This window comes from Salvelinus alpinus, chromosome 29, assembly GCF_045679555.1.
Source record: "Salvelinus alpinus chromosome 29, SLU_Salpinus.1, whole genome shotgun sequence".
Lineage (NCBI taxonomy): Eukaryota > Metazoa > Chordata > Actinopteri > Salmoniformes > Salmonidae > Salvelinus > Salvelinus alpinus.
Genome location: NC_092114.1, coordinates 42,698,351 through 42,723,240, shown reverse-complemented (window position 1 = coordinate 42,723,240; position 24,890 = coordinate 42,698,351). Strand labels below are relative to the sequence as shown.

General features: G+C 43.4%; 1 protein-coding gene across 4 annotated transcripts in view; it reads right to left on the bottom strand.

Moving 5' to 3' along the window:
- Positions 1 to 24,890, bottom strand: part of LOC139558789 (sterile alpha motif domain-containing protein 12-like) — a 142,562-nt gene that overhangs the window by 80,405 nt on the left and 37,267 nt on the right. For all 4 annotated transcript variants that reach the window (XM_071374219.1, XM_071374220.1, XM_071374217.1 and 1 more), the window contains 2 exons: positions 21,697 to 21,826; positions 7,137 to 7,277 (listed from right to left, as the gene is read on the bottom strand). In XM_071374219.1, coding sequence (XP_071230320.1) covers positions 7,137 to 7,277; positions 21,697 to 21,826 — 271 coding nt within the window. The remainder of the gene's footprint in view (positions 1 to 7,136; positions 7,278 to 21,696; positions 21,827 to 24,890) is intronic.

Sequence of the window (24,890 nt, the reverse complement as noted above, 5' to 3'; positions counted from 1 at the left end):
AGCTTGTTTTGTTGAATAGTCATGACTGGTTCGAGACACAGTATCGGTCATAAGACGGAGGCGAAGGATATCATTGCGACTTAACACGGATCCAAGTTCACTTTTGACATCCACCAGCGTCATTGGCATAAGGTTAGCAGGATGTTTTTGACTGGTCTCGGAACTGTGACAACTTCCTCTCCCCGCTTGGCATAATGGAATATGTAGTGATTTTGCCAAACACAGTCAAAATATGTACACGGTCTTGTACCCAACTTTTTTTTCAACTGACTATCATATCTGTTGATTAAACCAGACTCTTAATATAAATAGTAATCCAGGAATGTCACAACTTAATTAACACGAGAAAACTTGAGATAAAAGCAACTCCACAGATCGCATTGAATGGCTAAATTACTTCTGGAAACTAAGGGTCCGTGGAGGTCTTCCTCATCCCCACTATAATAGTGTCTTATAGCAACCCTCCATATAGGGTTGGAGTCAGCAGCCAGGGCCCAGAGATATGTAATGGCTGGCGGTGTTAACAGTAAAGTGTCCTGCTTGCTATTGATCCAGGTTGGCTAGATCATGAGTAAATTCTGGGAAGCCGACTTCATGTGCCTGACTGCCTAGGCAGTGGCCGGTGGTGGTCGGGAATGGCCATCTGCAGACTGAGTGGAACCAGCTAGGGCAGGGCGATGCCTTTTTATTGCTCCATATATTGATGAATGCGGCGCCACGCGGTGAAAAAAACGCCACGGTTAAAGGATAATTTTTTTTTTTAACGATTGAGCTTTTTGCGGCTTTAAAAAATCGACCTGCCGGGTCATTGTTGTTGCAAAGTTCAGTGCAGAGACTTGCAGAGTAACAGTTTGAAAAGTTAAATCTATAATAACAGTCTATTAAGCTCACGATAAACTTGTTTTGGATAAAGTCAATGTCCATGCTGTCTGCAAAGGTCCATTGTAGGACATGACAAAACTAATAAAGCCTTTGCCTGAGTATATAATCAGCTAAAGATATCAGAATCTGTGCTCAGTGCCATCTCTGTGCTTCTACCAGGTTCACAGGTCGAAGGTGATGCTGCAGAGAGCCTCACGTATGACAACAGTACAATCAGTGCATCTGGCCATTCTACCTGCATGCCCGCTCTGCTCTGGGTATTCCATCTTTTGAATTCTACAGCGGTGCCCTCTCCTTCAGCTTCATTAACAGATCTGCACGTGTTGTTCATGCTTCACTGCCATACAGCTCTGACAACCTTGAGAGACAGTGGGGCAGGTTAGAAGACGGTTTTGTTGCATTCTTGTATTCCCTGCTTCTCCCTGGATAAAACCAGATGACGTGCTGCAGCGGCTAACCTTGACGTTCTTCAACTCCCTCTGTGCAAGTAGGCAGGGAAACAAAAAGGAGAAAGAAAATGGCCGCCGCACACTCACAGTCCGGTCTGAGGTATTTGTGAGGGAGAACAGTACTCTAATTGGTAACCTAAGCAGGGAGCCTTCACTCCATATTGGAGGGGACTTGTCACCGGAAGTTATCAAAAGGTAGAACTATTACTTTCAAAACACCACAGTGGTTTGTTCGAGGCTAGTTTAAAAAACACCTGGGCTACATTTCTCACTCAATACCAACTGCGGGCGGCTGATTACCGTGGCCGCTTTCAATGCGGTGCAAATAAATGGAGTAAATGGAGTCTGTGCCTTCCCAAAGACAGAAATAATTATTCCCTGTATTTCAGAACATTTATTAGCTGTGTAGCTACATTGTCTCTCACTGTGGGTAGCCGAGCTTTCAGACGTTAGCGACTAATGAGCGAGGGCTCAGAGGCAATTTCACGAACAGTGTGGCCACATTACTTTGCTACATAATGACTCCTAACCTTTCGAATATGAGCCCCGATTGGTACCCAAGGCATTCATAGTGTTACACGTTTAAAATAGGGAGTAACGGAACTGAGGACTTCATTAAATAGTGATATTATAGTGCTCAGCCTCGGTCTTATAGGTAAGAATTACATCTAAAAATGCATTTCACTTTTTCCTCCCCCTTAATCATATCTTGACGACTTTCCGGTGCAGATAGGGTCTCTTGATAGAGCGAAAGAGGTGGGAGACGGAGGAGTTTTCCGGGGCTATTGACTCCACAGAGGACTGAAGCCTGCCGCGCAGGGAGCTCAGAAAAGAAGACCACTCAGTTCGGCATCCTTCTCCAGAGTAAAGACATTCCATTCAGGAAAGACACTACCTACCAAAGACTCCTTTGGAGTAAAGACTATATTCACTAAAGACTCCAGAGTCAAGACTCTAAATCAGGGGTGTCAAACTATAGAGATCCTATTATTAGTATTCTAATTCCTAATTCTGTGTCAATCCAGCCCGGAAGGTGGTTTGAGTAATACAACATTTTAAAATAAAAATCACAAAGCAAAGACTCTATACACTAAAGACTCCAGAGGTAAGAATTACATTCAATAAAAGATCACCATGAAACACTATTGACTAAAGATCACCAAGCGAAGGACATTCCTATTTGAGGCCATAGACCAGGGAGAGTTAATTCATTAAGGAGTCTGGCGCAAGGAAACTCTGCACTTTAGACTACAGTGCAAATGTATTCTTTTCACTGAAGGCCTTGGGGCAAAGACTTCATTAGAGAGAGAAGACACTTGCTTAAGAATGAAGTGAGTGCAGAGACAGGTCTTTACTAATGAACCTATAGCCAAGACAATATTGTAAGAAGTGGAGTTAGGCTACAGAGATTTGAGTTATTATTGCTAATGATTATACTGTTCATCTAACAGAAGAATATCCTGCTATATCCATCTCCACAGAGGACTCCAATACACTTGACAGAACTTCGCATCAAACTCTTTATGCTGTGTAATTCAAATTTAAGAGCAATGCATCCAATGGTATGTTAAATGAGGTTTGCCTCTAATACAGAGTTACTATCAGGGGGAAAAAATGATGCATTGCTTTTGGCGAAGATATTCAATACAGAGGGGACAATCTTCTTGAACAACCAACCGCTAACTTTCCGTTCTATGGAGAGAAGATCATTCGGGGAGATTCAATACAGCCCATTGTGTAAAATCAAATCAAAACATGAACAGTTATTCTAGTTTTCCATTAACCTTGTACACTTTAGTACTAAATTGATTTCATTTTTCCTTTATGGTTGCTTATCAAAAAGGTTAACAACAAGCAAGGACATTTCATTTTCCACCATCAGCACGGTGTCTTAACTAAGTATCTGACTCTTATCCATGGATGAAAAGGAATCAAAGTAGAAAGTCAAGGTGGCAAACACTAGAAGTCCAGTAAATGTGCTCGAAATACGCTCTTCTGCTAGGTTAAATTCAATTCAAATCACAAGATTCTACATCTTTAACATCCAACCCTTTTTAAAAAGAAACGTGGGCACTGATTCATTCTTGAAAAGTACAAAGTGCTATTAGAAATCAGAACATTCAACAGCATCAGAAAGTGGGAGAAGCTAGCCAGCCAGCCAGCCCATAGAGCCCCACAGTGGAGGTGTCATAATATCCATTAAACCTAGCGTTCAAACAGGGAAATGGTTCTAAATCGTTTTTTCACCATAGGGACTTTAAAAAACACTTTCAAATTAGGGCTGTTTCGTGTAGGCTTACCTTGGCATGACGTATTGATAACCATTTAAATCTCTCTAAGGTGACTAATCAATATACTTGGCTCTATTTACTCTGATTCGAAAAAGTTAATTAGCATCAAAGTAGGCATCATGCAAAACTACAAATCCCTACAAGCTCCTGCATGTTATCTCTAGCTGATACCTTTGTTAATTTAACAGGTATTGTGTCAATTTAAAAAAACTTGCATAAGACAGTTCACAGAATTGTCCATTTAAAGAAATGTAGCCAATTAGATAGTTAGAGATTCTTACCGTGCCTCGATTCGTCGGTCTCGTCCAGATCATCATTGTATTTGTAGTTCTTTTTGATAGCCACATTAGCAGCTAATTAGCATACTTTTTTTTTTAGGGGGGGTAAATACAGGTGAATATATTAGTCACGTTGTCCTAGAGAGATTTACATTGTTATCAAAACATCACGTAAGGGTCAGAATACACGAAACACAGCCCTCATGTTAAGTGTTTCCAAAAACACCTATGGGAAAAATGAATGGTGGAAAAACGATTGGAACCATTTCCCTGTGTGACCGCTAGGTTTTATGGGTATTATGATTCATACTGTGATACTCTAGAGAGCATTGCATTGTGGATTTTGTAGTCGACTTGAGCTGCTATAGATTTCCACAATTTTGATAAATGAAACATTTGATTTATTTAACACTGTAAATTAAAGGATTTTTCTTGTAACTGATGTAGTTGGTATTTGTGCAAACTCCTTTTATGAGAGTGATAACAAAGACATCAGGCTTGGACACACTTTGAGGATCCACTTTGAACATCCATCTACAGTGCCTTCAGAAAGTATTCACACCAACTTCTTCCACGTTTTGTGTTACAGCCTGAATTTAAAATGGATTCAAATGTAGATTTCGTGTCACTGGTCCCCACACACAATATCCCATAATATCAAAGTGGAATTATGTTTTTAGAAATGTTTACAAATTAATTAAAAATGAAAAGCTGAAATGTATCAAGTCAATAAGTATTCAACCCCTTTGTTATGGCAAGCCTAAATAAGCTAAGGAGTAAATATGAGTTTAATAAGTCACAAAATAAGTTACATGGATTCACGATGTGCAATAAGTGTTTAACATGATTTTTGAATGACTGCCTCATCTCTGTACCCCACACATATGGTTAGCTGTAAGGTCCCTCAGTCGAGCAGTGCATTTCAACCACAAAGACCAGGGAGGTTTTCCAATGCCTCGCAAAGGATGGGCACCTATTGGTAAATGGGTAAAAATAAAAGTAGACATTGAATATGCCTTTGAGCATGGTGATGGATGACTTTGGATGGTGCATCAATACACCCAGTCACTACAAAGATACATGGGTCCTTCCTAACTCAGTTGCCGGAGAAGAAAGAAACCACTCGCGAAAGGCGAATGGTGATTTTACAACAGTTATAGGAGAAAACCAAGAATGGACCAACAACATTGTAGCTACTCCACAATACTAACCTAATTGTTGCCCTGAATACAAAGTATTGTGTTTGGTGAAAATCCAATACATTAGAGTACCACTCTCCATATTTTCAAGCATAGTGGTGGCTGCATCATGTTATGGGAATGCTTGTAATCGTTAAGGACTGGGGAGTTTTTCAGGATAAAAATAAAATCTGGTTCAGTCTGCTTTCCATCAGACACGGAGATGAATTCACCGTTCAGCAGGACAATAACCTAAAACACAAGGCCAAATCTACACTGGCGTTGCCAAGAAGACAATTAATGTTCCTGAATGGCTTAGTTACCATTTTGACTTAAATCTGCCAGACAAATCTATGGTAAGACTGGAAAATTCCTGTCTAGCAATGATCTACAACCAATTTTACAGAGCTTGAAGAATTTTTAAAATAAAATGGGCAAATATTGTACAATCCAGGTGTGCAAAGCTCTTAGAGACTTACCCAGAAAGACTCAAAGCTGTAGTCGCTGCCCAAAATGCGCAAACATTTCTAAAAACATGTTTTATCTTATTATGGAGTCATTATGGAGTGTTGTGTGCAGACATTTTTTTTATATATTGAATCTATTTTGAACTCCGGCTGTAACAACAAAATGTGGAACAAGTCAAGGGTTATGAATACTTTCTGAAGGCACTGGACTTGAATGTGAACAAACAATGTTATGAAAGTATATGTAATGGAACGGCACAGTTTTGGAAAACAATGCCACTTTATCAAACTGTCCTCCTCAGTCTAAAAAGCCTCTACCTAACTTGAGCATTACTGTTTAGCGAAAGGACAACTCTCCTTTGTTGTTGCTAAAAAAAGTAGAGAATCCTCCAGAATCCTCTGCGTGGAGACGATGAGAGAGAGAGAGAGAGAGAGGAGATAGGAATCTAATTATTCTCCTCCCATGGCCCACTGCTCCTTAAAGGTTAATCACTGTCCGTCTGGCTAATTCTGCCTGGGTACACCGCAGTAATTACACCACCGCTCTCCTCATCTCATCTCCACTCTCTCCTTTTCTCACAAACTCCTCTTTCACGCCGCCTTGTCACTTTTGTCATTTCCCATAACTTCCCTCACCGTTTGGTCCTCCCTTCCCACACCTTTATTCCCCAAAAAGTATCTAAAGTACACCAGCTCTCCTCTGTTCAAGGCTCTCTCCCTCTCTTATCATCTTCCTTCAGTGTTCGCTTCCCCCATTAAATGACCCACCCAGCCCTTTCCGCAGTAAATCTAGTTCTCCTTTGTCCAGCTCCTTCCCTTCATTTCACACTTCCTCCTTTCCACACCACTCCCCATTTCTCCCTCCTTTCTTCCCTCCCCGTTCTAATTCTCACAGCAGTAGTTCTAGTAGCACAAGTTCAGCATTTCTAGGGACACAAGGGGCCCCTCTCCCCCAGCAGTAGTGTAGCATCTCGCTCTCCCTCAACCAGTGGCAACAAGAAAGGAGCATCAAAGAGAAACACCACAAGAATTCGAGACGAGAACCGTTTCCCAGTATTTTGGATTTTGCCCCTGAAGCAAAAGAGATCTGTGTTGAGAGCCAGAGACAAGTTGATGGGGATGATGCTGATTTTAGTTACAGGTGGTGATGAGTGGTGCTGAACGCTGAGGAGAGACGAATCACTAAGAACGACTGGATGTCACGGTGTAGGGGGTCAGTGTTGTGATTGGACGATCTGAGATGGGGAGACAGACTGTAGAGTAGGGTCCAGAAATACACACATACTGTAAATTGGCTGTAGTGTTGATTGGTGCAGGTGGCTGGCTTTGGCCACATAGAGCGCTGAGAGAACAATTAAAACCAATTGAATGTAAAGCCGCACGACCATGCAAATCGGGTGAGTGAAATGGCCTATCGTTTCATAGGCTATCACTGTAAAGCTGGTCACACCGGCTCCATCATGGCCAATGACAGAGGTGTTATGAGGTGCAATCCCAATTGTCACCCTACTGTTCCTACCGTTGGTGAAAAGTAGTGCACTATATAGGAAGTAGGGTGCCATTTGAGACGCTGCCATGGTGAGAGTTGTACCTTGCGTGAGTAGCTGCAGGGTGCGGACCTCTTCTCTGACGCGGAGCTGCAGGACCTGCTGGAGGATGTACTGCCGTTGGCCCTCCTGCATGATGCCCATTCGCTCCAGCTTCCTGTCTGTCAATCTCATCAGAGCCCGCCCTGGACGGAGAGGGAGAGAGAGTGCGAGAGAAAGGTTCAACTCAACCCCTCATGAGATACAGACTCCCCCATCTCGCCCACCCAAAGCAAACACCATAAAGGGGCGCAAGGAAGACCGAGTACACTGAGTATACAAAACATTTGCTCTTTCCATGACATAGCTTTCACCTGGATTCACATTAACGTCACAGTTAAATTCACTTCAGTCAATGTAGATGAAGGGGAGGACAATTGAGACATGTGTATGTGTGTATGTGTGCCATTCAGAGGGTGAATGGACAAGAAAATATTTAAGTGCCTTTGAACGGGTTATGGTGCCAGGCGAACTGGAGTGTCAAAAACTGCAACACTGCCGGGTTTTGCCACGCTCAAATCTCCCGTGTGTATCAAGAATGGTCCACCACCCAAATGAAATCCAGCCAACATTGACACCATGTAGAGTACACGTCCCGTCAAACTGAGGCTGTTCTGCGGGCAAAAGGGGGTGGAACTCAATATTAAGGTGTTCCTAATGTTTTGTCCAGTCAGTGTATTTACAGAATAAATATTTAATGAAATTGATAAACATTGTTTGGAAAAGGATCTCAGTAGTACCTCAAAGTGAACTAAAGCATAACTGAACAAAAAGGACCGTCTCTCTCTCTGAATGCTGCCTTCAACTGCACTGTTACATACAATAAGCAGCACAAGAAATATCCCATTTTCCATTTCCATTATGCATAGACATTGTCAAGGTGACTCTATTCTCAATCTATGAATAGATAATTCTCTATCCTCTAACCATTCAATACATGTTATTAAATTTATGCTTGGGTATGCTAGCAGGAAGCGTCGAGCAGCCAACGATGACTCACTAAGTTTCAAGGAATATCTTCATCTGGCTACATAACGCACTTTAGCATAATTATTCATCTTATTTCGCCCAGAGGCACCTTCTTCTGGGAGACCTTGATTTTAAAATCCCTAATTTAATCTTCAATATAATTTCTTAAAAGTAGGTGATTTTGGCCAGTGATAAAAATGCAGTGGAGAAAGTACAGTCAAATTAATTACGCTCGTTGTGGAAGGCCTTTGTGGCAATGTGCGGGATTGGGGAGCTAGATAGAAAATAATTCCTGACGATTACTATGCATTAGCCCGACTACTGTAAATCCCCCTCGCTCGTTTACCCTAATGACTCGGGGCTCTGAATTGCTACTCCTGATTGGTTGGCAGCCTGCTAACTTTCCCTGGTTCATGGTCTCAAAGCAGGGCTATGGTGGCGTGGCTGTCACATGCTCTCACTCGTTCATCCCGAGCTCCCTCTTCCCATCCACACCTCCAACAGTACTGTATTTACTGCAGTCATCACATACTCTAGATTTGATGTGATTTCATAACGACTTGTTACTTAACGCCTTCGTATATTTACTTTATCTGTGACGCGGCTCATTATTCGAGATGGATTTTTTTTTTTGACAAGGGGTGTTGTGTGAAAAAGCATCGTTGGCTATAATGTCTTGTGAGAAAGTCACTTTTGGTGATTTATTGCAGTTTTACACCTTATGCAACCATGCCTTAACACACAGTGAGCCGTTAACAAAGCTAAAGTAGTCTGTGTATTGGTATGAGGCTGACAGCAATGGCAAATATATGCCCAAACGCTATTTGTTGGTGACTATGGCCAAAGAATGGCAAAAATGTTAAGTGTAAATTAAAAAATTAAATTGAAATGCCAGCTACGGTTTTAATGATGCCCATCACAGAGTAGCTAACTATAGACAGGAGAACCTATGAGGGCCGGTAAAATGGGATGTGAGAGAGAACTACAACGACAAAGTGAATGTAAAAGGATCACCTGAGGAGTCTATAAATAACCATCACTTGGCACCTCATCCGAAATCCTACGCAAATCTGCTTGGCGACAGAGGTACCTCTTTAGCTTTTACCTCATGGCTATCGGTTCCTATAAACAAACGACAATACAGGATGTATGAGAGATAAAGCTTTCCAGATCAATGACTAAACAGCTGCTATAATAAAGCATCTTTAATTATCAATATCTCAGAGTTAAAAGGAGAAGATGCCTCAAGATGAGAGCAATTTGGAGTCAAGCTGCTAGCTTCTTGGCGGCGGTGCCAACATAGCTCCTCTCCTCTCGGTAGCAGCCGGGCCAAACGCCTCTGTGGAGTTTCTCTCCACTGCAGTTCTGAGTCATTGACTCCACAATCCCACAAAGCCACAGTTGGGAATTTATCAAACCACAATTAATACACAGAGCAGTGTAGCATGGCCGGGGCAGAGAGAGCACAGAGGAGGAGAGGATGAGGGGAGAATGCCTGAAGAGAGAGGAGGAGATGGAGAGAGAGAGAGTTAAGAGGGACTAGGAGTGGATTTGAAAAAAAGAGTATATTAAAAAAATGAGAAAAGAGGAAGAGGAGACTTGTTGAGGACTGAATAGACAACTTGGGGTTGAGTGGAGTGCTATGACAAAGCACAGTGTCTCCAAAATGGTGGACAATTGTGACAGTGTTGGGGTTGGAGAAGCTATTTCCTAATGGTTCACGTCATGGCAGGTAACATGGTTGAATTTAGAGAGTGGTTCAAAAGAAATGTCAAAAGATTAGCTATACTATTTGTGGTAAAGGCAGATAGCTATACTATTTGTCACCAAGCAGTCCTCCAACACAGGCGCACACACACACTAGGGATGTGCATTTGAAATTATTTTACTATTCAATTTTTGTGACTTCCTTTTTGTCGAAATGACACTTTAAAAAAAAAAAAATTGCTTGACTGTCTCAACCAATCAGAATGACGCAAATGCACATGGCTGAGGTAAACAGCGGACAGTGTGATTTCCCCGGGAATTTGTAAGCAACAGCGAAAGAGAAGTCAGATTTTTGCCATGATAGAAGTGATTGTTACAAAAAAGGTGTTTTGCATTGATCCGCTTCAGGTCTAGTGGAACCGCCGATAGGCGAGCGCCTGTTATTGCTGTTTAAAGTAGGGAAAACAGCATACCGATGTCAGGACAGCCTGGAGGACCAAATGCGCAGCAGTAGCTCAACGCAACGTTTCATAAAGACTACTCAAGTATGTTTTGTTAAATTAAGATTTTCAAATGTCATGGTATATCCTTGTAGGTAAAAGTGTCACAAGGATAATTTCATTTTAGACAAAGCTTTTTCACTGAACACTCACTGAAGTAATTGAATACTAACGTCTGTTCGATATTCGATTAACCGTGCCCATCCCTAACACACACAGACAGAGCACTCTCTCGGACTCAACCCCAGCTAAGGTAAGAGGGCTTCTATTTCAATTTCCTTTCCTCTAGAGTCTCTAGACCATCTGTGCTGGGAACACTGCCAGACAACAAAGCTTCCTTTTTACTTAATCTCCTGTATTCACTTATATTTGGCCAACTGACTGACAAAAATGACTTAAGGCACTTCTGCCTCTTCAGTTGCACAATATCGATTGGATTTAAATTTCCCTCCCACTCCAGTTGGTCTCCCCTGTAGCTTGTTGGCTGGAGGTGTTTGGTCTGCCTTCTCTCACTGTCCACCCCTCTATACCAGTACCGCAAACCTGCCTGGACAATGCCTCCTTCTCACCCAAATATTAGTTACTGTTGAAAAGGCAACTCCCTATAAAAAAAATTACAAATTCTGTAAAAGACAGTATGTATTCAAGTCAGCATATTCATAAATCTATGGATACAAACCTACAGCGCGCGCACACACACACGGACCAGGCGTTAGATTAATGGGGAGTGCGGGTCTCAGTGTGGGGCTGCAGGCAGATTAATCTACAGCTATGGCCTGGCATAGTCAACCACTGCTTTGACGAATGGGGGCTTAGAGTGCACACACACACACACCCACCCACCCCTGCGGGACCTGTCCATTTTTGCGTGTGAACCAAAAACCATGCTAATTACTGCCCTGTGGGTGAGGACAGGGGCACACAAAAGCAGAAAATGAACCTCACTTTCTCTCCAAACGACTACATTCAGTGAACGTACATGGGTTCTACAGTAAGAGCTGGGCTGGCTGTGAACTGCAGAGGGAGAAAATGTAGTTCTCAGGTAAAACCTTCAGACACAGCTGTGTGTGTAAGTGGGTATAGACTACTGAATGTCTCTGGTTACCCTCCACATGTGCAAAAAGTCGCAACATGCAGCACACACATCCTTATCAAGAGACCATTCTATAAACAGGGGTCTCAAATTGGTGGACCGCGAGCCAGATCCGGCCCACAAGCCCATTTAATGTGGCCCACTGTTGTCTAAATAAATGCGAGCGTTAACATTCACAACTTACTGTGTATATCATCTTTCACTAGTGCTTGGCTTACTGGCACACATTACAAATACATGGGTGACCATGATGTGACTCTCTCAGTAACCTAGGCACGATATTGTAAAGTGCTGTCCCCAAATGGCCATGAGATGGGCTATGCTCTGAGAGGAGTTCCAATGGGTTCCAAATGAGATGCTAATGCTATTTCTGACTGGAGCAGAGGAGCATCATTCTCAAGGGGACACAGCCCTCATCCTTAATGAAGCCAAGCACAGTAGCAGAGGGATAATCAGCAGCACAATCACACTGCAACCTCAGCAGGATGCTAATTCAGAGTCACTGCCCATCTACAGTATCTGATCACTAATCATTGTTTATTAACTAGCACAGAGACGTGAGGAAGAATGTCATATAGCATTTTCATTGCGAGAGGATCAACATGCTCATACAATTAGGTGGCTCTCCAGATGCAATCTGGTCACTTACTATACGTTTGTTCCTTTGTGTCGGCCTATCGCTCGCAATGCTTTTCTCCCAATCATTGAGGATAGGTCTAGTAATGGAGCCAGAGGAGATGGCTGCCGTTTAATCAATTGTGCGTTTGTTCGAGTTATTTGTAACTTATTTTGTACATAATGTTTCTGCCACCGTCTCTTATGACTGAAAAGAGCTTCTGGATATCAGAACAACGAATAATCACCTCGTACCGGACAAAGATTTCTTCTTTAAAGAGTCGGACGCAAAGGATTTACTTCAGACACCCGACAAGGCCAAAATCCCCGTCATTTGCATGAAGAACATACATCCGACACCATAGACAGACACCATAGTCCCTGTGCCAAAGAACACCAGGGTAACCTTCCTAAATGACTACCGACCCGTAGCACTCACTTCTGTAGCCATGAAGTGCTTTGAAAGGCTGGTAATGGCTCACATCAACACCCTTTTCCCAGACACCCAAACCAGTTTGCATACCACTCCAACAGATCCAGCAATCTCTATTGCACTCCACACTCCCCTTTCCCACCTGGACAAAAGGAACACCTATGTGAGAGTGCTATTCATTTACTACAGCTCAGTGTTCATCACCATAGTTCCCTCAAAGCTCATCACCTAGCTAAGGAACCCGGGACTAAACACCTCTCTGCAACTGTAACCTGGACTTCCTGACAGGCCACCCCCAAGACAGTCGTGAAGAGGGCACGACAACGCCTATTTCCCCTCAGGAGACTGAAAAGATTTGGCATGGGTGCTCAGATCCTCAACTGCTCGGCCTCTGACCGCAAGGCACTACAGAGGGTAGTGCGTATGGACCAGTACATCACTGGGGCCAAGCTTCCTGCCATACAGGACCTCTATACCAGGCGGTGTCAGACGAAGGCCCTAAAAGTTGCCAAAGACTCTAGCCATAGACTGTTCTCTCTGCTACCACACGGCAAGCGGTACCGGAGCGCCAAGTCTAGTTCCAAAAGGTTTCTCAACAGCTTCTACCCCCAAACCATAAGACTCCTGAATAATTAATCAAATGGTTAACCAGACTATTTGCATTGTCCCCCCACCGCCATTTTTACTGAGTTGATACTCTGTTTATTATCTACTGTATGCATAGTCACTTTACCTCTACCTACATGTACATATTACCTCAATAACCTCAACTAACCTGTGCTCCGCACATTGACTCTGTACCAGTACCCCCTGTACATAGCCTCGCTACTGTTATTTTATTGTTGTCTTTATATATTTTTTTAATTGCAGTTTATTTTATTTTAGTAAATACTTTAAAAAAACATATTTTTCTTAAAACTGCATTATTGGTTACGGGCTAAGCAAGCATTTCACTGTAAGGTTGTATTTGGCGCATTTGATTTTATATATTGAATTCTTAATTTAAGACACACTTTTGGTCATGTAGTGTGTGGACACCTGCTTGTTGAACATCTCATTCCAAAATCATGGGCATTAACATGGAGTTGGTCCCTCCTTTGCTGCTCTAACAGCCTCCCCTCTTCTGGGAAGGCTTTCCACTAGATGTTGGAACATTGCTGCCGGGACTTGCTTCATTTCAGCCACAAGAGCATTAGTGAGGTCTGGCACTGATGTTGGGCGATTAGGCCTGGCTCGCAGTCAGCTTTCCAATTCATTCCAAAAGGTGTTCGATGGGGTTGAGGTCAGGGCTCTGTGCAGGTCAGTCAAGTTCTTCACGCCAGTCTCGACAAAACCTTTCTGTATGGACCTCACTTTGTGCACGGGGACATTGTCATGCGGAAACAGGAAAGGGCCTTCCCCAAACTGTTGCCACAAAGTTGGAAGCACAGAATTGTCTATAACGTCATTGTATGCTGTAGCATTAAGATTTCCCTTCACTGGAACTAAGGGGCCTAGCCCGAACCACAAAAAACAGCCCCAGACTATTATTCTTCCTCCAACAAACTTTACAGTTGGCATCCGCCAAACCCAGATGCGTCCGTCCGACTGCCAGATGGTGAAGCGTGATTCAACATTCCAGAGAACGTGTTTCCACTGCTCCAGAGTCCAATGGTGGCGAGCTTTACAACACTCCAGCCGCCGCTTGGCATGAGCGTGGTGATCTAAGGCTTGTGTGCGACTGCTCGGCAATGGAAACCCATTTCATGAAGCTCCCGACGAACAGTTCTTGTGCTGACATTGCTTCCAGAGGCAGTTTGGAACTCGGTAGTGAGTGTCGCAACAGAGAAAATATGATTTTTTACATGCTACGGCACTCGCCGGTCCCGTTCTGTGAGCTTGTGTGGCTAACCACTTCGCAGCTGAGCCGTTGTTGCTCCTAGACGTTCCTACTTCACAACAGCACTTAGTTGACCGGGGGCAGCTCTAGCAGGGCAGAATATTTTTATTTAAAACATTTTTTTTTACCCCTTTTTCTCCGCAGTTTTGTGGTATCCAATTGGTAGTTTCAGTCTTGTCTCGTGGCTGAAACTCCCGTTCGGACTCGGGAGAGGCCAAGGTCGAGAGCCGTGCGTCCTCCGAAACACAACCCAACCAGTTGTGCACCGGGGCCTCCCACTCTTTCTAATCTGGATAGAGACAGTTTGCACAGTTCTTTGAAGGGAATAGTACACAGCGTTGTACGAGATCTTCAGTTTCTTGGAAATTTCTCACATGGAATAGCCTCCATTTCTCAGAACAAAAATAGACTGAAGAGTTTCAGAAGAAAGTCTTTGTTTCTGGTCATTTTGAGCCTGTAATCGAACGCACAAATGCTGATGCTCCAGATACTCAACTCGTCTAAAGGCCCGTTTTATTGCTTCTTTAAAATCAGCACAACCATTTTCAGCTGTGCTAACATAATCGCAAAAGTGTTTTCTAATGATCAATTATCTTTTTTAAATGATCAACTTGGATTAGCTAACACAATAAATAGGTTTCTGTACACCTATGTAGATATTTCCTTCCCTCTGCAGACAAACTCATCCTAAACATCTCAATTGGGTTGAGGTTGGGTGATTGTGGAGGCCAGGTCATGGGTTTCCATTTCCGAGCAGCCGCACACAAGCCTAAGATCACCATGCACAATGCCAAGTGTCTGCTGGAGTAGTGTAAAGCTCACCGCCATTGGACTCCGGAACAGTGGAAACTCGTTCTCTGGAGTGATGAATCACGCTTCACCATCTGTCAGTCCGACGTACGAATCTGCATTTGGTGGATGCCAAAAGAACGCTACCTGTTTTTCATAGTTCGGGTTAGGTCCCTTAGTTCTAGTGAAGGGAAATCTTAACGCTACAGCATTCAATTACCTTCTAGACGATTCTGTGCTTCCAACTTTTAGTTTAGGAAAAGGCCCGTTCCTGTTTCAGCATGACAATGCCCCTGTGCACAACGCGAGGTCCATAGAGAAATGGTTTGTCGAGATCGGTGTGGAAGAACTTGACTGGCCTGCAGAGCCCTGACCTCAACCCCATCGAACACCTTTGGGATGAATTGGAACTCCGACTGCGAGCCAGGCCTAATCGTCCAAAATCAGTGCCCGACATCACTAATGCTTGTGGCTGAATGGTAGAAAGTCCCCACAGCAATGTTCCAACAGTTAGTGGAAAGCCTTCCTAGAAGAGTAGAGGCTGTTATAGCAGCAAAGGGGGGGACTAACTACATATGATTACAAGCAGGTATATTTCAACAGCACTTGGTGATACATCAAACATTTAGTATTACAATAAAATACTGCTATCCTTCTTACAGTATGCTCTTGCGGAGGTGAACCTTTAAATAGAACCAACACTGGTGCAAGCGTCACCATTTCCCTACAGTTACGTTATACAAGATTTTGCTGGATGCTTTCATTTTGACTGCAATCCAAAGACCGTCTAACACCAAGGGTCCGTCCAAAATGGCACTCTATTCCCTATATATATCTAAAAAAAAGTTGTGCAATACATATGGAATACAGTGCCATTTGGGATACAGATCAACTGTCTCGTATCTACAGCTGCATCTCTTGGTCTGTCTGAAGTGGAGGCCATTGGATCACCATGTTCTAATTCAGTCAAGCCACTGCTCCATGACAGGGGTGTGCGATTCAATAGTCGTCAACCCTTTAATCTTTCCCTTTCCTCTTCTGACGACATATGTCAGTGCACCTCTTTACTGATTACACATACGGTATCAGTCGAATGTGTAGATAACTCATTTACCACACCCTTTGCTCGCCGCCACGACACGGTCTTTGTAATTACACAAGATTAGGTACTAATATCTAATTACGCCGTAATATGCTTTAATGCAATTTTAACGACAGCCTCCGAATTTTACTTTAACGGAGCTATCTTGTGGTTGCATCAGAAGGAGGGAAATCTTGGCAATCGAGGCGGTCAGATGGGGAAACGCTGATTTTGATTGTCGCTCGACGACGCTGGTCGGGGATGACAACTGGCGGCCGCATATTGAAGTCATTCAAAGAAGTGAAAATGTAGCACTGCTGCAAAGCCCATGGATCTAAAATACATTGTAGTGTCAGAGCTAGGGCATAACATGGGGGATGTGTAAGAGTTATGATTTGGATACGCTGCCGTGTATTGATTTGATACTTCCAAGAGGAGGAACAGTGGGCCAAGACCAATGAAATTGAGTAGTATTGACGTCCTACAAGAGGCTTAGGTTTTCTACTAGTGGTACTACTCTGTTACTATAGTTACCATTGCAGAGGAAGTCCTATCAGAGGACCTTCATCTAATCAGACCAGAAACAAACACCACACATGATTTTCAATTTCCAACTCAATCTCCTAGCCCCAGCCAGAGTGTGACAATGCATCGACTCAACCAATCTTGATTTACAAAACAAAAATATAAAAACCCAACAAGTGTTACAGCCATGTTTCATGAGCTGAAATAAATCCCAGAAATGTTTCATACGCACAAAAACTATCAAATTTTGTGCACACATTTCTTTACATCCCTGTTAGATTGCGCTGTTCTGTGAAAGGAGTCGTACACAGCGTTATACGAGATCTTCAGTTTCTTGCCAATTTCTCGCATGGAATAGCCTTCATTTCTCAGAACAAGAATAGACTGATGAGTTTCAGAAGTTATTTGTTTCTGGCCATTTTGAGTCTGTAATCGAACACAGAAATGCTAACGCTCCAGACACAACTAGACTAAAGAAGGTTTTCTTGCTGTTTTAAATCAGCCAACAGTTTTCAGCTGTGCTAACAATTGCAAAAGGGTTTTCTAATGATCAATTAGCTTTTTAAAATGATAAACTTGGATTAGCTAACACAACGTGCCATTGGAACACAGGAGTGATGGTTGCTGATAATGGGCCTCTGTACGCCTACGTAGATATTCCATTTAAAAAAATTGCCGTTTCCAGCTACAAAAGCCATTTACAACATTAACAATGTCTACACTGTATTTCTGATCAATTTGATGTTATTTTAAACACGGACAAAAAAAAAACGCTTTTCTTTCAAAAACAAGGAAATTTCGACGTGACCCCAAAATATATATATATATATATATACACACACACACACACATATATACACACACACACCTATTCAACTTGTTTGTTTACACAGTTGTTCTCGAGCACAAAACTACATTCATCATGATTTGAGTGCTCTTGTTGATTCTAATTGAGTGGGAAAAAGATGCGCATGATATTTCCAAGAGATTGATTGGGATGCAAATTGCATTGTGTGCCCGCTTGTTTTAATTGGATTCTGTTCATTAATGCGGGGATGGGATGATGAGCGAAATTACTAGCGTGTTTTGTGCATATCGTTATCGCTAATTGATCCTGAGACAACAACACCTCACAACTGCAGGTAATTACACTAATTGTGAGACAACATCTGAGTCACTGTTTGTTTCATTATCGGCGGGCTAATGAGGAAATGCATAAATTTACAGACAACGTGCTGAGATTATCTAACATCTTATATCTAAGGTTATCATCGTCAAAGAAGTTTGAAGTCAGCCAAACTCGTGGTAATGGTCTCACGAGGAAAATGAAATGGATGAAAAAGTGCCCTTTTCTTAATTCTTTACACAGAGCATAATTGTATATTTTATTTGTTTACGTACAGTGCATTCGGAAAGTAGTCAGACCCCTTCCCTTTTTCCACATTGTTACATTACAGCCTTATTCTAAAATTGATCAAATAAAATTCTCAACCTACACACACACTGCCCCATAATGACAAAGCAGAAACTGGTTATAAGGAAAACTTGCTAATTTATTTAAAAAACTGAAATACCTTATGTACATAATTATTCAGACCCTTTGCTATGAAACTCGAAATTGAACTCCATTTCCATTGATCATCCTTGGAGGGGTTCCTACAACTTGATTGGAGGAGTCCACCTGTGGTAAATTCAATTGATTGGACATAATTTGGAAAGGCACACCTGTCTATATAACGTCCCACAGTTGACAGTGCATGTCAGCGCAAAAACCAAGCCATGAGGTCAAAGGAATTGTCCGTAGAGCTCCCAATCAGGATTATGTCGAGGCAGAGATCTGGGGAAGGGTACCAAAAAAATGTGTGCAGCATTGAAGGTCCTCAAGAACAGTGGCCTACAGCATTCTTAAATGGAAGAAGTTTGGAACCACCAAGACTCTTCCAAGAGCTGGCCGCCCGGCCAAACTGAGCAATAGGGGGAGAAGAGCCTTGGTCAACGAGGTGACCAAGATCCCGATGGTTACTCAGAGCTCCTCTGTGGAGATAGAGAACCTTCCAGAAGGACAACCATCTCTGCAGCACCACCAATCAGGCCTTTATGGTAGAGTGGCCAGACGGAAGGCACTCCTCAGAGTAAAAGACACATGACACCCCGCTTGGAGTTTGCCAAAAGGCACCTAAAGACTCTCAGACCATGAGAAACAAGATTCTCTGGTCTGATGAAACCAAGATTGAACTCTTTGGCCTGAATGCCAAGCGTGACATCTGGAGGTAACCTGGCACTATCCCTATGGTGAAGCATGGTGGTGGCAGCATCATGCTGTGGGGATGTTTTTCAGCGGCAGAAACTGGGAGACTAGTCAGGATCGAGGGAAAGATGAACAGAGCAAAGTACTGAAAGATCCTTGATAAAAACCTGCTCCAGAGCGCTCAGGACCTCAGACTGGGATGAAGGTTCACCTTCCAACAGGACAACAACCCTAAGCACACAGCCAAGACAAATGCAGGTGTGGCTTCGGGACAAGTCTCCGAGTGTCCCAGCCAGAGCCTGGACATGAACCAGATCATTTATCTCTGGAGGCCTGAAAATAGCTGTGCAGTGAAGCTACCCATCCAACATGACAGAGCTTGAGAGGATCTGCAGAGGAGAATGAGAGAAACTCCCCAAATACAGTTGTGCCAAGCTTGTAGAGTCATATCCAAGAAGACCCGAGGCTGTATTCGCAGCCAAAGGTGCTTCAACAAAGTACTGAGTAAAGGGTCTGAATACTTTGCTAATTTATAAAAAATAAACTAACATTTCTAAAAAACTGTTTTTGCTTTGTCATTATGGGGTATTTTGTGTCGACTTGACGAGGGGAAAAAACGATTTTAATCAACTTTAGAATAAGGCTGTAAAGTACCAAAATGTGGGAGAAGTCAAGGGGTCTGAATAGTTTGTATGCACTGTACATGTTACTGACATGGGATAATCACTGCATGTACAGTGGGGAGAACAAGTATTTGATACACTGCCGATTTTGCAGGTTTTCCTACTTACAAAGCATGTAGAGGTCTGTAATTTTTATCATAGGTACACTTCAACTATGAGAGACGGAATCTAAAACAAAAATCCAGAAAATCACATTGTATGATTTTTAAGTAATTAATTTGCATTTTATTGCATGACATAAGTATTTGATACATCAGAAAAGCAGAACTTAATATTTGGTACAGAAACCTTTGTTTGCAATTACAGAGATCATACGTTTCCTGTAGTTCTTGACTAGGTTTGCACACACTGCAGCAGGGATTTTGGCCCACTCCTCCCTACAGATCTTCTCCAGATCCTTCAGGTTTCGGGGCTGTCGCTGGGCAATACGGAGTTTCAGCTCCCTCCAAAGATTTTCTATTGGGTTCAGGTCTGGAGACTGGCTAGGCCACTCCAGGACCTTGAGATGCTTCTTACGGAGCCACTCCTTAGTTGCCATGGCTGTGTGCTTCGTGTCGTTGTCATGCTGGAAGACCCAGCCACGACCCATCTTCAATGCTCTTACTGAGGGAAGGAGGTTGTTGGCCAAGATCTCGCGATACATGGCCCCATCCATCCTCCCCTCAATACGGTGCAGTCGTCCTGTCCCCTTTGCAGAAAAGCATCCCCAAAGAATGATGTTTCCACCTCCATGCTTCACGGTTGGGATGGTGTTCTTGGGGTTGTACTCATACTTCTTCTTCCTCCAAACATGGCGAGTGGAGTTAGACCAAAAAGCTCTATTTTTGTCTCATCAGACCACATGACCTTCTCCCATTCCTCCTCTGGATCATCCAGATGGTCATTGGCAAACTTCAGACAGGCCTGGACATGCACTGGCTTAAGCAGGGGGACCTTGCGTGCGCTGCAGGATTTTAATCCATGACGGCGTAGTGTGTTACTAATGGTTTTCTTTGAGACTGTGGTCCCAGCTCTCTTCAGGTCATTGACCAGGTCCTGCCGTGTAGTTCTGGGCTGATCCCTCACCTTCCTCATGATCATTGATGCCCCACGAGGTGAAATCTTGCATGGAGCCCCAGACCGAGGGTGATTGACCGTCATCTTGAACTTCTTCCATTTTCTAATAATTGTGCCAACAGTTGTTTCCTTCTCACCAAGCTGCTTGCCTATTGTCCTGTAGCCCATCCCAGCCTTGTGCAGGTCTACAATTTTATCCCTGATGTCCTTACACAGCTCTCTGGTCTTGGCCATTGTGGAGAGGTTGGAATCTGTTTGATTGAGTGTGTGGACAGGTGTATTTTATACAGGTAACGAGTTCAAACAGGTGCAGTTAATACAGGTAATGAGTGGAGAACAGGAGGGCTTCTTAAACGAAAACAGGTCTGTGAGAGCTGGAATTCTTACTGGTTGGTAGGTGATCAAATACTTATGTCATGCAATAAAATGCAAATTAATTATTTAAAAATCATACAATGTGATTTTCTGGATTTTTGTTTTAGATTCCGTCTCTCACAGTTGAAGTGTACCTATGATAAAAATTACAGACCTCTACATGCTTTGTAAGTAGGAAAACCTGCAAAATCGGCAGTGTATCAAATACTTGTTCTCCCCACTGTAGCTAGATCCTATTACTGTTAATAGAAAGTAGCCTCATCCACATCTTAATGGAATGCCGCTGCAGTGTGCTCTGGTTCCGCACATAGCCCCAGCCATCTCCGTTTCCTTGCGGCATAAGTGCATCATGGATGAAGTGCCCAATTTCGCCAGTCACAGCGAGTCAAGAGGGCGTCGGTACTTCACAAATAAACAAACATTGTAATGTAAATCAGCCACGCGCCGAGAGGTTGAGTGCGTGGCAATTAGCCGTCTCGCCATTATGCGGCAGGTGGGTTGTTAGCGGGTGGGCGGGTGTGACCTTGCCGAGGGGCTCGTCGGGGGAGGGTATGATTGACATGACGACGACGGTAACCGCGACGACAGAACCTCGGGCTATGGCTGGCGCACCTGTGATGTCATGCTGCTTGAAGGAGTCGCTGTAGATCTGGTGCTGCTTGGGGCAGTGCTTCTTCAGCCACTTGCACACGTCCTGCTGGGTCCACAGGGCCACCGGCTTGGACAGCTTTACGTTCCCCGGCTGCATGGAAGGGAAAGACAACAGATGACTTAAGTCCAATGTTGATGGCACATACAGTACGCAGTAACACACTATACCAGTAACACACGAGAGACTACCTATACAGTGCACCCACAAACAATACCAACCAATGCAGATAAAAAGGGCCATTTGTTTCATCCTCGTGGATGATCTGCTTGTCAGTAATAGACAGCAATACACAAGAGTAGCTAGCGTATGCACTATGTGGGCCTAGGGTAAGAAATGACACAGTCCATGCCAGTACCAATGATATAGCAATGTCTACGGATATGGTAATGAGCAGATACGTATGTTACACAAGCAGCACTAGTGGAATCATGGTATAGTACCATTTAAAATCCGACCAAAGAGGACGTACTGTCGATCGTTTGATCCGACAACATGCAGCCAGGTGGATAGTCATGTTGCCTAACCCCACAGGTATTCAGTCTGCGTCCCGCTGAACAACCCGCCACTGTAGCTAAAGTGCTGGCGTCGCTTCCTTTTGATTGAGGGGCTACTAAAATGAGAGCCACCCCCTTCCTCCCATCTCCCTCCCACTCCAGTCAGCGGCGGCTCGCTGTGCGGTGCGACATAGCGATAGAACATGCCTCCATCTAGGCTAGCATAACAACACAGTACCCACAGCATTGCCCTGTCTGTACCTGACTGACTAGAGGGAGACAGAGATCGATATAGAGAGAGAGCACCACCGGGGAAGAGCGTCATTCTCCACGTGCCAAGCATAGTCAGAGTACAGACAGACGACCGACGTGACTGCTTTGGCAGGCCACAGAGAGACGGAATCTGCAGGTAAGGAAGCGATAGGAGACCTCCGCTGAGGGGATGGCGTTGCAACAAAATCCCACGTTAACCAATAAATACAGCTCAGCACTAATTAACCCTGACTGGCAGCCTGGGGCGTATGATACAGTACAGTAAGGGGAAGGAGCTAGTGTAGTTCAGAATGGCTTAGCCAGAAACACTACTATGATGAGCCAGTAGGGAGGAATGGGGAGAAAGGGAGAGAGAGAAGGGGCATACATACATACATACATACATACATACATACATACATACATACATACATACATACATACACATATATACATATACACATGTAACGGATGTGAAATGGCTAGCTAGTTAGCGGGTACGCGCTAATAGCGTTTCAATCAGTTACGTCACTTGCTCTGAAACCTAGAAGTAGTGTTGCCCCTTGCTCTGCAAGGGCCGCGGCTTTTGTGGAGCGATGGGTAACGACGCTTCGTGGGTGACTGTTGTTGATGTGTGCAGAGGGTCCCTGGTTCGCGCCCGAGGTCGGGGCGAGGGGACGTACTAGTTATACTGTTACACACACATAGGTGTATATACATACGTGTACACACAAGTATGGTGTGCATGTGACAGAGAGCGTTAAAAGAGAAGGGACAAGGCTGGAAAGAGGATCGATAGATGACGGGAGAGAGGGATTAAGTCAGAGAGGCTTTGCTCACTACTGCTCAGGGGTGAGTGTGTACAATGTGCACTGCCCATGGTGAGCTTGGTGGGAACTGCAACAGTTCCTGAGTCAATATTACATAGTACTGTAATGTAGCACAGAGCAGTGTTTCTGGGACTATGCCTGCCAGCCATGGAACGTAGAGAGAAAGAAAGAGCGCGAGAGAGGAAATAGAAAGAGGAAAGGAAAATCCACATACATGCGTTTGAGACCGAGCCGATTAGAGATTTGAGTGACAGCGCTGGTGAGCGACGCGAGACAAAGCTAGCTTCTTTTCTAAGTGAGAATTTGCCTGTGTGCACACGCTCGCAAACACAACACAGTCAATCTGTCCTTGGCATATTTAAAAACACACTATGCATTTCAGGTGTTTCTCATGTTACCTTAGCAACAGAGCAAGGAAACTTCAAAAACAAACACACAACAAATAAAGAGAATTTCAACCCACAAAGCCAAAATTAAAACACACAGTACACCCACAGCAACACACACTGACTACTACCAGGTGTAATGAATAGGATACTAAAAGCCTTACAGGTAGTTAATTACTTACTTATATTCATTGAAAGTAATACCATTATTACAATAATGTAAAGGCATTTCAGGAGTTCTCTTTGTGTTGGCGTAGCTCCACCACCATGTGTAGCCTAGTAAGTACACTATACTGCCCTACTAAAGCAAAAGAGCAGCAACTGTGTATTTGGTCAAAAATGAGTTGATTTTTTTTATATACATTAACTACATGTTTTATCATGTAGACAAATATCCTGACCTCATTGTGTTGCATAGAAAATGTGTGCGAGGGTCATGTTTGCAGTAACTGCCATCACGAACGTCAGTTACTGCCTTTTACCTTGGTTTCACTGAGCTTTGGGCTGCAGTGTCTACGGTTTACCTTGGTACTATGCATTGTTCTTTGTTGATACAAGAATCAAACTATATGACTGACAGCCACATACATTAACAAGTTTGTGTAAAAAAATTAATAAATAAAAAAAAACAGCATGGAAACCAGTGATTGTATCAAACAAGAAGGCAGTAACTGCCGTCTAGGGTCAGAGGTCAGGGTCAACATTAATAAAATAAAAAATAACCTCATAGTATGACAACAGATAACTACATCTCCAATGATTGTGCTTACAATTCATTTGGCTGGACAAAAAAATAATAATAAACACTAGTCATTTTTCTCAGTTTCACTCTATAAGCAGTTACTGCTCTTTTCCTCGGTAGGGCAGTATACAGCTCTGGCATTCTCAAACATACAGCGCCATCTAGCGAATATATGACCACACCGCATCATTCCATTGATACAGTACACAATTATTTCCGCAGTGATGAGGGAATAACGATTAGCGTCACGCTGACCGAATAAGTGTGCATTTTAGACCGTGTCGTTCCCTCCCCATCCCCTCCGTAGCTCAATTACCTAGTTCGGCATTGCGGCAGGCGTCGCCTGGGCCCACAGTTTCTCTCTTCCCCAAAGCTCAAAGGCGCAGAAAAGTCGCTAATTATTCCATTTCATTGCGGGGATTAGGCAGGCTAGGCTGTCTCTATATGTGG